This window comes from Labrus bergylta, chromosome 4 (genome assembly GCF_963930695.1).
Source record: "Labrus bergylta chromosome 4, fLabBer1.1, whole genome shotgun sequence".
Classification (NCBI taxonomy): Eukaryota; Metazoa; Chordata; class Actinopteri; order Labriformes; family Labridae; genus Labrus; species Labrus bergylta.
Window position 1 is genome coordinate 6,932,217 of NC_089198.1, and position 15,000 is coordinate 6,947,216.

Below are 15,000 nucleotides of genomic sequence, written 5' to 3' on the forward strand. Positions count from 1 at the left end.
AAGACAAAGAACTGTCCGTGTAAATCAGACTTTTAAAGGAAGTGCTGTCACTCATCCCTGCCAGGTACAGGTGTGGTTACCTGGCGTAGTCGTGGTGGGAGAAGGGTACCGTACGAATACTCTCGCTGATAAAGTGAACAGGGAAGGGAAGCTGGAAGAATGTTTTCATCTGACACGGCTGGAAGTTGTGCTCCTGAAATCAGAGAAGATGATCTTTACTGTCACTGTACAAGTACAACAAAAACCTGTCGGAGCACACCTGTAGAGAAGTAGTTAAATATAGAACATATACAAATACTAAACCCACCAGTATATATACAAACAAAACAGTGATATTATACAATAAGATGTAAACTATGGTTAAAAGAGAGCTGAGCGGTACTGGTGGAATATTGTACTCAGGTATTAAAAAAAAAAAAATAAGCGTTATATTTATAATCTCATGCATGCACAGGACTTTGTTTTGAAGGAATGTCTCATAATAAAGGACAAAATAAAATTACAGGTGATCTCACAACTATTGAAATCAAAGGTTCAACTGTTTTGTGTTGGTGTTATTTTGCTTCTTCAAAGATTTTTGACTTTAAAATCTGTATTTTTGCGTTTCTATAAGACGGCCTTTCTTCATCTTTTCCATTATTTTATCTTCTTTAATCTGCAGAGATGGTTCTGCCTTTAATATAATGTGAACTCACTATGGCAGGGATATTTTTAGAGGAGTGGTTCTTAATGGGTTTAGCTTTAGGACTCACCACCATCTCCTCCTGCGACCAGAGTTTCTGATATTGTTCAACCTATCAGGTTTATTTTTAATGAAAGATGTTTCAAAAGATGTGACAGAACAAAGATACAGAACATAGAACTTTACAGACTTTTTGACACCATCATTTTTTTCCACTAGGAACTCAGTCACGACCCACTGAAAACAGCTCTGTGACCCACTTATGGGCCCCTACCCACCAGTTGAGAACCACTGACATAGCGAGCAAACAAACACAGAAATGTAAGATGTTCCTGAAAACTTACAGAGATGAGTTTCCGGCTCAGCCCCGAGACATCCGATGGGTCGAGAGGCCTCTTTAGAAAAAAAAATCAAGAGAATATTAAAATCTAATTTTAAGAATTATTCTGCCTGCTTTCATGTTTTGATTTGTTTGTTGATAGTTTACCTCAATAATGTTACTTCTGACCGGTTTGCGCTCCTTTCTGTTGTCAGCCACGTCCTTCATGAAGCTCTCCAGCTGTGCTGCCGTGTCCGACATTTTCTGTGGAGTAGTGTTGATCGCACACCTGTAAGAGACAAACATTTACATTGACGAGCATGTTACAAACAGACCCTTTATATTGAAACCATGTTGCAGTAATTAAAATAACATTAACTGCAGAATACTGTCACTATCTCTTCATCATTCAAAAATCTATCACCATGGAGGCGACCATAGCCTAGTGGTTAGTGGACGCCCCATGTGTGGAGGCTGTAGTCCTCCAAGCGGACGACCTGTGGCTCATTTCCTGCTTTCCCCACTCTCTCTCTCTCTCTCTCTCTCTCTCTGATTTCTGACTCTGTCCACTGTCCTGTCTCTAAAATAAAGGCCCAAAAAGCCCCAAAACAAAACCTTTCAAAAGAAAACCTCTCCTCAGGTGTAACATCTCACCTCATGTTGTCCGGGTTGAGAAGATGCTTCTTGATCCTGACGAGCGTTCGGATGACTTGGCTGAGGTCGGACAACTCAGCGACCCTCTTCATAAACTTCACCTGAAGTAATCATTGATAAAAGATGGATAAAATATGAAGCGAGAGAATGGAAAAACAAAAAACCTCTTGCACAAAGTAGGAACAAATGAAATTGTCTCTGCTTGTCAGAAAGAAATCATGCTATACTGTATGTCTTGAATCTGCGTCTGCGTAATTTACTTCAAGCTTTAAATCACTATGACAACACTTCTTAAAGCTGACGTGCAGGAGTCAGACACTATCATTTTAGTTTTTTAGGATCAACACTCCAGGTGCATACCTGTTCCATCCCACCAAGCGTCTCATTCAGGTCTCCTGCTGGAGTCAGGTGACGGCCTGCACGTGTCATGGCGTACATGTGGCCCGAGTAGGAGATCCCATTGGCTAACTCCTGTGCTGACATCATCACCAGCACTCTCAGGCGCTCCACCTCGTCAAAGTGGGGGCTGTAGTGGAAAAAAAAAATAAAGAAGATAAATATCGAGCTGTCTTCTCAGCCTCCTCGAATTTCAGGACACATTTTCTCTCAGTTTATAAGAAGTGATGGAGGACGTACTTGTTGAATATGTCGCTCCACAGATGAAACATGTGAGGAAGGTTTCTCTCCAGGCAGGAGGAGGACAGGAGGACACCCTGGAACAGAGAACACAGAGACAAGACTCTTCTTTGATTACCTGTTTTATACCGATGTAATGTAACCAGCAGCAGTTAAACACTGAACCAAGATAAATCACAACCTCTGTTTATGTAACACACGATCACTCAGTTTCAATTTCTGCAGCTTTGAGGAGACATTTGATTTTTGAAGACGACGCAGCAGAAAGAAGATGGGTTTCCACAATGCACAAGAATCATCATAATAAAGAACAAACATTTAATTAATATAGAATAAAGTTACTAAATTACATGTGATGTCATATATGAAGGAACCTGACATGGAGCAGCATACTTCATTACTCCATTCATCCATTTTCTTCCACTTATCAAAGGTCAGGTCTCTGTGGCAGCAGTAGTAATTCAACCCAGACTTCTCTCTCCCCAGTTCCTCCTGAGGGATTCTGACGTGTTCCCAGGCCAGTGGGGATATACACAGTAATCCCTCCAGTAAACTCTGGGTCTCCCCCGGGGTCTCCTCCCAGTTGGGGCGTGCTCAGAAGACCTCAAAGGGAGGCGTCCAGGTGGCATCCTAATCAGATGGCCGAACCACCTCGACTGGCTCCTTTAGATTTGAGGGAGAAACGGCTCTACTCTGAGCTCTACCAGAATGTCTGAGCTCCTCGCCCTCTCTCTAAGACTGAGCCCAGCCGACCTCTGGAAGAAACTCATTTCAGCCGCTTGTATCCACCATCTTATTATTTCGGTCACTACCCATAGCTCATGATCATAGGTGACCGGTAAATGGAGAACTTTGCCTTCAGGCTCAGACTCACTCCCTACATCATCTAAAGTATTCTTGTCCAGAAATGTCTCTGTCCAAACATTACTTCTATCCATATATTTGTAAGACTTTTCAAACACAGTAAGCTGGTACTGACCTGCTCGTACATGTCCAGCTGGGTGGAGTCAGGGACGACCTGGGTGGACACAGACATGCCCCCAGTCCTCAGCTCCATCTGCTGGGACTGTTGTCTGTAGTCCAGACCTCCACAGCCCATCCTGATTTAACAAACAGACACACATGCAATCTTTAAAATGCTTTCAAACACCACCTGTCCAAACCTCACACAAATACAGAAAAGATCAATAAAGCATAATATCTTCAAACTTTTCATATACCAGGTGACACATTTTGAAATCTTGCTCTGGTCCAATCGACTGTCAGGTGAACTTACTTGGTGACAACGCTGCAGAAGAGCGGGACATAGAGCCTGAGGTCCTCCGGCAGTGTGTTGAGACTGCACATGGCTCTGAAGTAAACTAGCCCGTTGGTGGGCTGCTCACAGTACTGCACCGGTACGCCGACTGAAGGAGACAAGGAGAGGAAACATTTTAAGGGGTTTTAACCACAACACTCTGAGATGATTCTTCCTTGTTGTGTATAATGTTTTATAAACTTGTGTAGAGCGGACACTGGGCCGTACCTGCTGTGCTGATCTGAACAGGAGTAACAGGGATCGTGGGCTCAATGTCAGACACTTTCAGCGCCGGCAAACAGGAGGCGTCCTGCGTTTTGCTCTGAGCAGCCAGCAGCTCCAGACCTTTTCCCAAGAAGAAGAAGAAGAACATGAATATGAAACAGACAGTTAAATCAGAAGTGCCTCAATCAAATCCTTCTGAAATGTTTCAACAAGTTTTACTGGTTGGGTCATAAACAGAAAAGTGAATGCAGGTGAAATGTTCTTTTATGGTTTTCCATCAGTAAATCTCTGTACTTTAATGTTTCTAACAAGTCCCCTCAAAGACGGTTTTTAATATTTAAGGCAACTCCTCACCCCCTCGGACTAAAACTGGCAAATGACACTCAATTCAGTAACACTTTTGTCTGTCTTTGAAAACTTATAGAGCAGCTTTGAATGATTTGCAGCTCAAAAAACATCTTATTTATCTGATACTGGTGTCAATAAAAACACCTCAAGCCGTTTAGCGCCCTCTGCTGACTCATCCTGGGATTACTCCAACATATGTTTACCTCATGCTCTATAACTCTGCCTATGTTTAGTTTGAACATGCAGCATTGTAACACTATATGACTAAATGAGGGATCTAGAACAGGTCAACATGAATATATTCTGTATACAGTCACATTGCAGCGCTTGATGTTTTTTTCCCAGTTATTGTGTTAATCTGATGGTTTATTGGATTTTTTGGGGCTTCAATCAAATCAATCAAGCAGCCAATAAAAGCCTGTTTGCTTCAGACAATTCTGTGTGATTTCACAGAGTCAAGCTCAGAAAGAGTTTTAACAGAAGCAGAGAAACACAGATTTCCTCCGTGGAGCAGTTTCAATCATTTGTACCTTTTTCATAGATGTCTTTTTTGTCGCTGTCTGACAGAGCATGGATCTTTTTCTGGAGCTTCTCCTCCTCGGCTTTGGCCTGTTTCTCCAAGTAGACCTCATCCGGACTCATGGACAGGGTCAGTCTGTGTGTGTTCTCCTGTAGGGGGGGTAATGGGGATTTGAAGAGGAAGAGAAAAAACACAAATGATACAGAAAACCTTCAAAGTTCATGTTTTTTTGTCATGATCTTAAAACACTCCAGGGCTGCTGAGGTTGACCTTAAGAGCAGACCGAGTATTTCCCCCTACAGAGAACATTAGTGAGACTTGTAAAAGGTTTATTCTTGTATTTTTTTTAAACCTTTTTTTCACATATTTCTGGATGTTTTGAAGAAAAGTACTTTCCCAGTGTCACACACCTTAAAGTAGTGCTTGACTTTGTCCTGGAGGAAGCGAGGGTTTTCCTTCAGGGTCTGTTTGAACTTGGCAACGCTGTCGTTGATCTGCAGCAGCTCCACCGGGTCGCCGTCGTGGTTCCACGATGACGCAATGTACTAGAAAAAACAAAAAGGTATATACATACAGCCATGAATAATGAAACCGACATGTGAAACATGCAGCAGAATCCACAAAGCGATTATAACATTACTGACAAAATAAAGCTAATCTAAGTGTCCTGTTTGACTCTTACATTGATGTATAGTGATTAAAACTTTACTTCTCATACACATGTGTAATCCCTTTAAATATTATACTCTCTGTGATTATTGAGTTTACTGCAACTCATCAAAAAAAGGAAGAAATCAGCAAATAAACTGCTGTGAAAACAAGCTCATCTCATACGTTTAGACATGTTTAAAACATTCTGTATTTGTATAGAAATACACAGAGTATATAGTGGTAGAAACACAAGATTTCAGCAGAGACAACATAACTAACATCATCATTCTTCCTGACATATCTCACACATAGAGGTTTATAAATACATGCAGTGTCCTTGTGTTTGTGAACTCACCGAGGCCAGAGACAGGCCGAAGTTTGTGGACTGGTGCTTCATCTGGATCTCGATCTTATGCAGGAGAGCGTCGATTCTTTCCTCCTCAAAGCCGCTCCTGTCGATGATGACGAGGACTCATTTTATCTTATGTGCCGTTTCAATTTCATGTAACCAAGCAACTCATCATCCTTCATGTGCAAGTAGACCTTACAGTTTATGGCTTTATCAAAACAAGCTGACACTTAGAGAGAGCAGGTTTGTAAACATATATTAAAGTCTTAAATACAAAAGGGAGCGTGGGACTTACTCGATGATGTCGCTGATGGTTTGGCTGATGATTTGCTTCACTCTCTCGGTGTCCTCCTCGGCCATTCCCTGCAGTCCTATACTGAACGACGCCTCTTTGGTGCTGCCGTCATATCTGCAGAACACAACATTTCAGAACAATGCAGTACTCTGAGCGCTGTCTGCAGCACATGAGGCAGAGCATCACAGCTCAGCAGCAATATACTAAAATGTTAAATTATCTTTTAATAGACATTTCTAAAAGAAAGTTGTCATCTAAGTAGCTTAGCAAAATCATATAGATGAAAACCCGTCTTTAAAGAGTAACTAAACCCCCAGAGTACAAAGTATCTAAATTTAAATTCCACATTTTGTGTTAGAAATATGCATAGCTACGGCCCTCTACAGGTTGAACCCAGCTACTGCAATTACATTCTTCTATTGGCTTATCTGGTGTTTAGAGAATTGCATGGATTGACAATAACTGAAATCTTAGCGGCTGGCTGTAAAATATTTACAAACGTGCCAAAATGAGGATGTTTATTTTAAAACATTAGAGCCATAACATTCAAATCCTCCAGGGGGCATCATCCCCATCCTCTCCTGCCCCTCTCTGTCGTCTCCATCGGCTGTCTCAGCACTGACAGATCAAATGGTTCTGGACCGTCGTTGAGCCTCTGGATCAGAGAAGTCCTCCACATTAAACCAAACTTCTGTCCTCGCTGCTTCTCCAGCCGTCGCTCTAAATAACCTCTGAGCTTGCTGATCATTTTATTTGTGAGAGTTTGTTACTTTGCGTCCTGCGTACTCACCCTACAACAGAGGAGAAGTCAGTTCCTATATTGGGTTCGATGAGAGCTTTGTAGAAGGGAGAGTTGGGTCCAGAGATCATGAGAGACGACAGCAGGCTGAGGGTGAATCCTTCAAATGTGTCAGTGATGCTGCGCAGGGAAAAAAACAAAGAGATTTTAAATATTTCTGAACAATAGGACTCGCAAAAAACTTCACTTTGAATGAAGAGAATTGTTGAGTGAATCCTTTCTGTACTGTAAAGCTCTCAGTCTTTAAAAAGCCGTCGACATGACAACCAAGATGTAGTGAATAAAGAGGAGGATGGAGGCTCTTTTTATGGCTTCTCCCATCTTAATGCAAAATAAAAAGAAATGATTTTCGGTCTTACTCTCCCAGCAGGTAGCTCACACACAGCGTGTTCTGCCGGGCCGGATCCGGAGCCAGAGCGTCAGGGCTGCAGGTCACATGGTCCTCTCTCTGGGGAAACCATTGAGATTCACGACGACATCAAAACGACTAATCAATGCATTTCAGTGTGTTAATATAAAAGCATGCAATAATAAACAGCTGTTGAGATTGTTGGTGTAGTTTTTAAGATCTATTGATCAGTAGAAGTTACAGATGCTGGTCTGGATTATGACACTCACAGGGCTGCTCCAGTGTGGCTGGGGGGGGACCTCTGTGTTCGGGTTGATGCGTTCAAACTTGGACAGAGCTTCCTCTTCGATCTGCTTCAGATGCTGCTCCAAAGGCAAATCTCCATACGTGAAGAACCTGAGGAGCACATGGAGGACACTCTCAGGGGTGTTTTCTGAGCAATTTTAAAGCCTGCATGTTAAATTATTTTTAAGGAATTATGATCATTCTGAAATAAATAAGATCGATAAAGCATGAAAAAGACAAACTAGCATCAGTTACCATCAAATTATTAAAGTTTCCTGTGTTTCATATCTACTGTGTCAATGTGAGCCTGCATCGTTCTGCTGCAGGAGATTATTAAATGTAACAAAGAAAGGATTCTGCTGGCTAACACCTGCTCTCATCTCATTTCTTCACAGCACTTTACAGTTTCCTGTCCCTTCTAGGCTCACAGTGTACACGTGTGTGTGTCCATGTACCTGGCGTTGCTGGGGTGGTAATGCGTGGCGTGGAACTGCTTGAGCTGTTCCCAGGTAAGGTCAGGGATGGCTAGAGGCTCTCCTCCTGACACCACAGAGTACGTGTGGTCTGGATACAGCTTGTTCTGGAGGTGCTGGGCGTACACGCGCTCGTTGTCGGACTAATAAAAAAAACACACAATCAAACGTTAAACAGTCACTGACACAATCTTATTTCAAAACCATTTATCTGACGTCACCTGTTCATCTCATATCTGGAACTTGTTTCACTGCTGTTGCATTAGGCCCCATGTCCGCCTAGCATTTTATAGATTTTGTTAGCTTTTTCTGAGTGTCTTTGTTCTATTGTTCCCAATGAGGAGAGAGCGTTTGCAGCAGCAGCAAAGCGCAGCGTCCAGCGCCTTTCTTCCGAGCGCTCTGCCTAATTTGTGCAGCCGCTCCGAGTGCTTCAAACTAAAAATCTTTAAACTTTTTATGAGGCCGCTGTTGACGTCACCGGCGCTTTTCTTTCAACCAGCCAATCATAAAGTACATCAGTCGGGTCCTTGCTCTGTGTCTGATCGGAGCCGTGAGAACGGTGATGTCATTATTATTGAGCTCATCATCCAGGAAACATTTGGAGGTCAAGCATCCTCCGTTTGATGCTCAAAGTGACAGATAAAAATCAAACAGAGAAAAGCAACGGAACAGTGTCGGTCATACAGGAGCTGTTGTCAACAGACTGTTGTCATAGAGACAGGACGGACGTGCAGCGCTTTTATTCTCAGCGCACAGCCAGCTCTTTTCTGCCTGAAAAAAAAAAACGCTAGGTGGACACAGCAGGGCCTGAGTTGTTTTGTTTTTTTGCCAACTACTAAACCGTGAGCAGGCATAATTTTAACTTTGTTCCATGATGTCATAACATATTTAAAGTGAGTATAAATATAAAAGCAAGAAAAAAAACACTTGGAGTTACCACGAACCACTTCACTCTCAAACTTAATCCATGAGGTGCTTTTAGGTAACATGAAATATAAGATATCTGAAGCTCCTTAAAAGAACACTTAAACTTCACTATATTGTATCTACATATAAAACTATGATTCAGAAAGTGTAGACTTACAAACGCCCCTTTCATTTCATTGAACACCACTCCTTTAAAGACCAGAGGGGAGTTGGGATCTGTTGGGTTTTCATTCTCCAGCCTCCAGCCCTCCTGCCTGCAAAATCAACACAAACAGAAATGAACTAGTGAAGAGCAGATTTCATCAGCGACTGTTTCAAACAAGTGATATCAGAAAGGTCTTGGACTCTTTTAGGCTGGCTACACACTCGACAATATTCAGATCTTAACCTATTTAAAAAACGTGGGAGACCAAAGACATAAGGACAGCTAAATGATTCTAAACATTATAATCCTCCGACTGCACACACTAGACGATTTGACCCGACTGTGAGACCACACACCTGCAGTTTGTAGAAACGAGTTCACAGTGGTGATCCCACAGACACGAGATCTCACAGAAACTCGTGTGATCAAACGTGACTTCAGAAGAAAAACAAATATGGAAGACAGTCGAGACATTAAAAAGCCACTCATGTTGTTACTCAAGCTGCTCTTCTTTTTCTATATTCCTCTTGGCTCAGGGCACAGTTATGTTTGTGTTCACTGGCATGTTTGTGAGCTGTAAAAGTGATGCTCTCTTCGCTCTCTTTTTGGCTACTGCAGGTATTCAGTCGGAGGCAGCCCGATCTGGAATGGTAAATATCAAACATGTTTTTGTATTTAGGATTCCAGATCGGGGAGGCTCTGACTCGATCAGGAGCTGTAAAATAATCGTATTGACACCACACACTTGAGGATTATTTGGACAAATAAAAGGCCCAAAATCAGGCCTAAACTCCCCTAGTGTGAAGCCAGCCTCAGGACAAACAGTCCAACTAACAGAGTTAACAGCTGACTATAAAGACAAAATCTTCACTGAATATTTAAAAGTTGACTTTTGCTACAATGCTATCAAGTCAAATAAATACAAACATGAAACAAATATGAGAAGCAGCAGTCACCACTCACCAGAAATCCTGCTCTCGTAAACACGGGAAGAAAGCTGCATCCAGATAGACCGAGAGAAGATTCTGGAAGTCTTTTCCATTTTGGGTTGAGAACGGATACATGGTGTAGTCACTGGCTGTTTACGAAGGGAGGCAACAACAAAAAAACAAGTCAGACATAAAGCTCATCAGCAAGCCAAGAATTAAGAAACAATCATCTGAAAGTCATTTTCTCTTCTAAAACTGACCGGTAAAACTATTAAAAGATAAGCTAGCTAATTAGCTTTTTATTTAACTGTAGGAGGATTATGTGTATGAAACATAAACTGTAAATATTAATGGATGAAGCCTGAGTGATGTCACCCATCTGTTACAGCAGGGGCTCCTGAGGCTCATCAGCAGCAGCCACCATGCTGGAAATCCTGTCTCAGTCTAACTTTCTAGACTGAGAGCTGGAGCTGAGGCGGGTTTTAAGCCTCGTACACATCGCGCCCACCTGTCAATCATGTCAGCTACTTGGCTAAATATGGTTAACACGTATCGTTCCTTAAATCGGATTTGTTGTAGAAAAATACACTCTCCGTACAGTGTGTGCCCATGTGGACAACAACTAATCCAGGCTGTTAACATATTTATTCATGCTGTAAAAACAGTTTTTTATTTGCATGTGTTGTGTGAATGTGAATTCCGGTGTTCCTGGAGCCAGCCTCTAGTGGACACTCGATGAACTGCAGGATTTTGCACTTCCACATTGGCTTCATTTTTCAACACTACACTGGTTGCCGCATGGTCAAATCAAATACTTTGTTGGAATGGGAATTATGTTTACAGCTAGTACCTGGTGAGGGATTGGTCTGATAACATTTAACTGTTAGTGTGAGGTTTTTTAAAACTATCTTTGGTTGTTGTACTACTACTACTACTACTACTACTACTACTATTACTACTACATATCCAAATTCTTTCATTACTTGGAATCAAACCGGCTGTTGCAAGGCAAGGCTTTGTAAATTAAATCAGCAGTAGGAATCAGTAAGTTTGTATTTGAAACAGGATTATGACTTCAATCTGAGGTGAAGTATGTTTAAAGACAACATCAATGATCTGCTTCAATCATCGGTTTGACCATCTGATAGTCAAAAACAAGGAATCAAGGTCAGGTCAATGTATTTAATCCAGTATGTGAACCACCAGTATGTGAAAACACCTCTTCCAATGGTGGTGAAGTTCAGTGGAACTCTGACGCCTCTCTGTCCAGCCTCTACATGCTGGACAGGGGTTTAACTGGACTCCTGGAGACTCTGCTGAGTTCTGTAAGTCATTAGGGGACAATGTGTTAACATCTATGTTTTTTTTCCATGTTTCTACAGAAAGCTGATTATACTTTTCTTCACTGCACTCGCATACTACGGTACTTTGACGAAACCAGTAAAGCCAAATTTCTTGATTTCAATATCATATGTGGACGTAGGACATTCCTCTGACCAGTCCCTCTCGTTTTCCTTGCACCACAGCAGACATGGATCTCAGGCATTCTGTTAACCTTTCACCCTCGCACGTACACACACAGCCTGTTCTGAGCAGGGCTGAAATAGAGGGGTTTATAGGCATGATCAAATACAGGATCAGAGTGGATTTAGAACAAGAAACTTCACAGACATGTTTTGTGGAGCGCTGAGACTTATTTAAACAGGTTGAAGAGGAGGAGAATATGTGACCTTTAAGTCATGAAGGCTGTCAGTGCTAGTGATGACTTTTGTTCTCTTATCTGTGCTGTATCACTAACCATCTACCCAATTGATAGAAATATGTACAATGAGGTATCTTAAAACATGAATTATCATAATCTAAAAACATCATAACACAATACTAATCAGAAAGCACAGAGGCTGAAGGCCACAGGAAATATTATCAGACGAAAAAAAGTGATGAAGAATATGTTTTTATGCTCCTGATATGTGGAAGACACCGCATCTGAAAATCAAAGTAACAAAGTCTCTGAATTATACAATTTAAAACAATGTAAGACCTATCTTTTGAAACAGACTTTCAGTGGAGAGTAAAATGACAGAAGATGTCTTGTTTTAAAGACTTTTACTGATTGGATCCAAACGATTGATCGTTTATTGGTGGGATGTTAGTCTTCTAAAAGGTCGGACTTATAGCTGCACATTAGAAATGTATCTCATTCATAAAAGTATCCACTGTTTCAGCCAATACCATTCTCCTTATTGGACTGTTTAGGTGTTGCTCTATTGTACTTAAAAAAAGAACGGCCTTTTTGCAATTTCCACTAACGAGCCTCAGCCAGACTTAATAAATAACCTGATAATGACTGCAGAGTATATCAGTCAAAAATCCAAACGTCTCTAGTTGAGATATTTGTATTCACTGTTGCATCATTACTACAAAGTTTGATTAAACCAGTCTTCACTAACTATTATTGGGTCGAAATTCAAACATCTAAACCATTTATTCAAAGATTACATTTAAAAAGGTGTATTGACACATTTCCTTAAGGTGGTGAAGTTCAGTGGCACTCTGACGCCTCCCTGTGGTTTCTCAGATTTTGACAGCCCTGTATTGCAGGTGCTCACCTCAAGCTGCCTTCCCACATTAGTGTAACCACTGACCTGAGAAGGGACACTTAACCAGCCTCAGTCAGAATATGAACATACCTGATAATGAATGCTTTGTATATTTTATTCACTGTTGAAACATAACTACAAAGTTTGATTTCACCAGTCCTGAACCTACTTACTTGTGCCTGATAAAGAAGTGAAGGTGGGTAAACTGTAGTGTTGTAGTGCTCAAAATCGGTCTGGATCTTTAAAAGGTCTCGGCCTCGTCTCGTAATCAAAATCATTTTTACTCGGCCTCATCTCGGTCTCGGATTTTAAAGATGATGATTGTTTTATTTATATTTATAGTCTTGGTCTTATCTCAGTCTTGCCCTGCCTTGGTCTTGTCTCGGTCTCTGAGCACTCTGATTTCAGGTATGTCTTGGTCTCCGTTCGTGTGGTCTTGACTACAACACTTGGTAAAACATACACAGATGAAACACAAATTTAAACTTCTGCGTACTATTTTATTGTACTTTTGTATGAATTCTCCGAAGTCTAACCTCTCTATTGCAGCATTACGTCTTTTATGAATCTGTATGTTGTTGTTTGTTTGTACACTGTCTGTGTTGTCTTCTCCTTTAAAGCACAATAAATCTTTTTTTAGTTATACAAAACAGCTCTATGAAACTGTAGATTTCAGAGGAAACCAAACATGAAGCTTTTCAATGTTTGCTTCAACTATTGTGAGCTGTAAGTTATTTAAAAACATCATGTGGTTGTTCAATGTTGTCTTTTAATCTTAACTGCACGATAAAACTCAGACTGACAAACTCACTCTGTCCCTTTAAGAGAATTCATCACATGCGTGAGGGCAGCATGGTAACCCCTCCCGATTGCTCAACTCCACTCTGTGCACACATTTCCTGGTTCCCTCTCCTTCACTAATATACGAGTGCAAGATAGGTGTAACCAACAAGTGAGCTCCCCAGCCCCATGCAGCCTGGATCAGCAAATGAGCAGCGACAAAAGGACACTGAGGTATTTTTTGTCGGTGTACTACTTCTACTACATATTCAAATTCTTCCATTACTTGGAATCAAACCGACTGTTTTAAGGGGAGGCTTTTCAAGTTAAGGCAAAAGTAGGAATCAGTCGGTTTGTATTTGAAACAGGATTATGACTTCAATCTGAGGTGAAGTATGTCTAAAGACAATATTAATGATCTGCTTCAATCATCAGTTTGACCATCTGATAGTCAAAAACAAGGAACAAAGGTCAGGTCAGTGTATTTAATCCAGCATGTGAACCACCAGTATGTGAAAACACCTCTTCCAATGGTGGTGAAGTTCAGTAGAACTCTGACGCCTTCCTGTGGTGTCTCAGATTTTCACAGCTTGTAATGCTGGTGTTCACAGGTAGCTCCGTTCTGACAGTAGTTGTAAAACATGTTCAGTTATTCTCTGTGTTTTATTCACTTCTTTTTACATGTTAAGAAATGTGTGACTAGAGTTTTTTACATGCTTGCTTATAGAGTTTTCTTCCATGCAACAGAGAGTGGTTATGTATTCATGTTGAGAATCTGCCCTGTCAGAGTAATGAAACATGAATCAGAGCTTGTTAATCCCTCCCTCTTCTTCCTGCTCTCAGACTCAGCCAGCTCCACTCTGACGTTTATTTCCTTGTTCCCTCCCATTTAGATCTACAGTTTGAGGATGGGTGTAACCAACATGTGGGACGGTGCAAGAGCAGACACTGAACAAACACATGCTGTGTAGATGAGAGGTTAAACTAGTTTGATTTCTAAGAAGTGAAACTCAGACAGTCGTCGTTACTGAGAGGAGAAATGGCGCAGAAAGGAGTTCAACTAGACCGGGAGGCCTTCTCTTGTTCCATCTGTCTGGATCTCCTGAAGGATCCGGTTGCTATTCCCTGTGGACACAGTTACTGTATGAACTGTATTAAAAGCCACTGGGATAAAGAGGATGAAAAGACAATCTACAGCTGCCCTCAGTGTAGGCAGACTTTCACACCGAGGCCTGTTCTGGTGAAAAACACCATGTTGGCAGTTTTAGTGGAGGAGCTGAAGAAGACTGGACTCCAAGCTGCTCCTGCTGATCACTGCTATGCTGGACCTGAAGATGTGGCCTGTGATGTCTGCACCGGGAGGAAACTGAAAGCCTGTAAGTCCTGTCTGCAGTGTCCGGCCTCTTACTGTGAGAAACATCTTCAGCCTCATTTTGAAGCAGCTCCATTAAAGAAACACAAGCTGGTGGAGCCCTCCAAGAAGCTCCAGGAGAACGTCTGCTCTCGTCATAATGAGGAAATGAAAGTATTTTGTCGTACTGATCAGCAGTCTATCTGTTATCTCTGTTTAATGGATGAACACAAAGGTCACGACACAGTCTCAGCTGCAGTAGAAAGGAGCGAGAAGCAGAGAGAGCTCGAGGTGAGTCGACAAAACATCCAGCAGAGAATCCAGGACAGAGAGAAAGATGTGAAGCTGCTTCAACAGGAGGTGGAGGCTATCAATGGCTCTGCTGA

General features: G+C 41.6%; 2 protein-coding genes and 1 long non-coding RNA gene across 3 annotated transcripts in view; 1 reads left to right on the plus strand and 2 right to left on the minus strand.

Moving 5' to 3' along the window:
• The window catches only part of LOC136178908 (presequence protease, mitochondrial-like), a 29,081-nt gene extending 18,699 nt beyond the window's left edge, over window positions 1-10,382 (minus strand). Inside the window, exons 1-19 of the mRNA XM_065953337.1 lie at window positions 10,379-10,382; window positions 9,918-10,032; window positions 8,967-9,063; window positions 7,865-8,025; window positions 7,394-7,520; window positions 7,135-7,223; window positions 6,767-6,895; window positions 5,977-6,090; window positions 5,688-5,784; window positions 5,092-5,226; window positions 4,692-4,830; window positions 3,817-3,933; window positions 3,568-3,697; window positions 3,271-3,391; window positions 2,292-2,368; window positions 2,016-2,181; window positions 1,656-1,756; window positions 1,170-1,290; window positions 1,027-1,077 (exon numbers count right to left, since the gene is read on the minus strand). Coding sequence (XP_065809409.1) covers window positions 1,027-1,077; window positions 1,170-1,290; window positions 1,656-1,756; window positions 2,016-2,181; window positions 2,292-2,368; window positions 3,271-3,391; window positions 3,568-3,697; window positions 3,817-3,933; window positions 4,692-4,830; window positions 5,092-5,226; window positions 5,688-5,784; window positions 5,977-6,090; window positions 6,767-6,895; window positions 7,135-7,223; window positions 7,394-7,520; window positions 7,865-8,025; window positions 8,967-9,063; window positions 9,918-10,032; window positions 10,379-10,382 — 2,091 coding nt within the window. The remainder of the gene's footprint in view (window positions 1-1,026; window positions 1,078-1,169; window positions 1,291-1,655; window positions 1,757-2,015; window positions 2,182-2,291; window positions 2,369-3,270; window positions 3,392-3,567; window positions 3,698-3,816; window positions 3,934-4,691; window positions 4,831-5,091; window positions 5,227-5,687; window positions 5,785-5,976; window positions 6,091-6,766; window positions 6,896-7,134; window positions 7,224-7,393; window positions 7,521-7,864; window positions 8,026-8,966; window positions 9,064-9,917; window positions 10,033-10,378) is intronic.
• LOC136179003 (uncharacterized) overlaps window positions 1-15,000 on the minus strand; it is a 254,514-nt gene that overhangs the window by 89,257 nt on the left and 150,257 nt on the right. The gene's annotated exons all lie outside the window — the stretch shown is intronic.
• The window catches only part of LOC109976086 (tripartite motif-containing protein 16-like), a 1,766-nt gene continuing 1,068 nt past the window's right edge, over window positions 14,303-15,000 (plus strand). Inside the window, exon 1 of the mRNA XM_020626294.3 lies at window positions 14,303-15,000. This exon is cut by the window's right edge and continues 1,068 nt beyond it. Coding sequence (XP_020481950.3) covers window positions 14,303-15,000 — 698 coding nt within the window.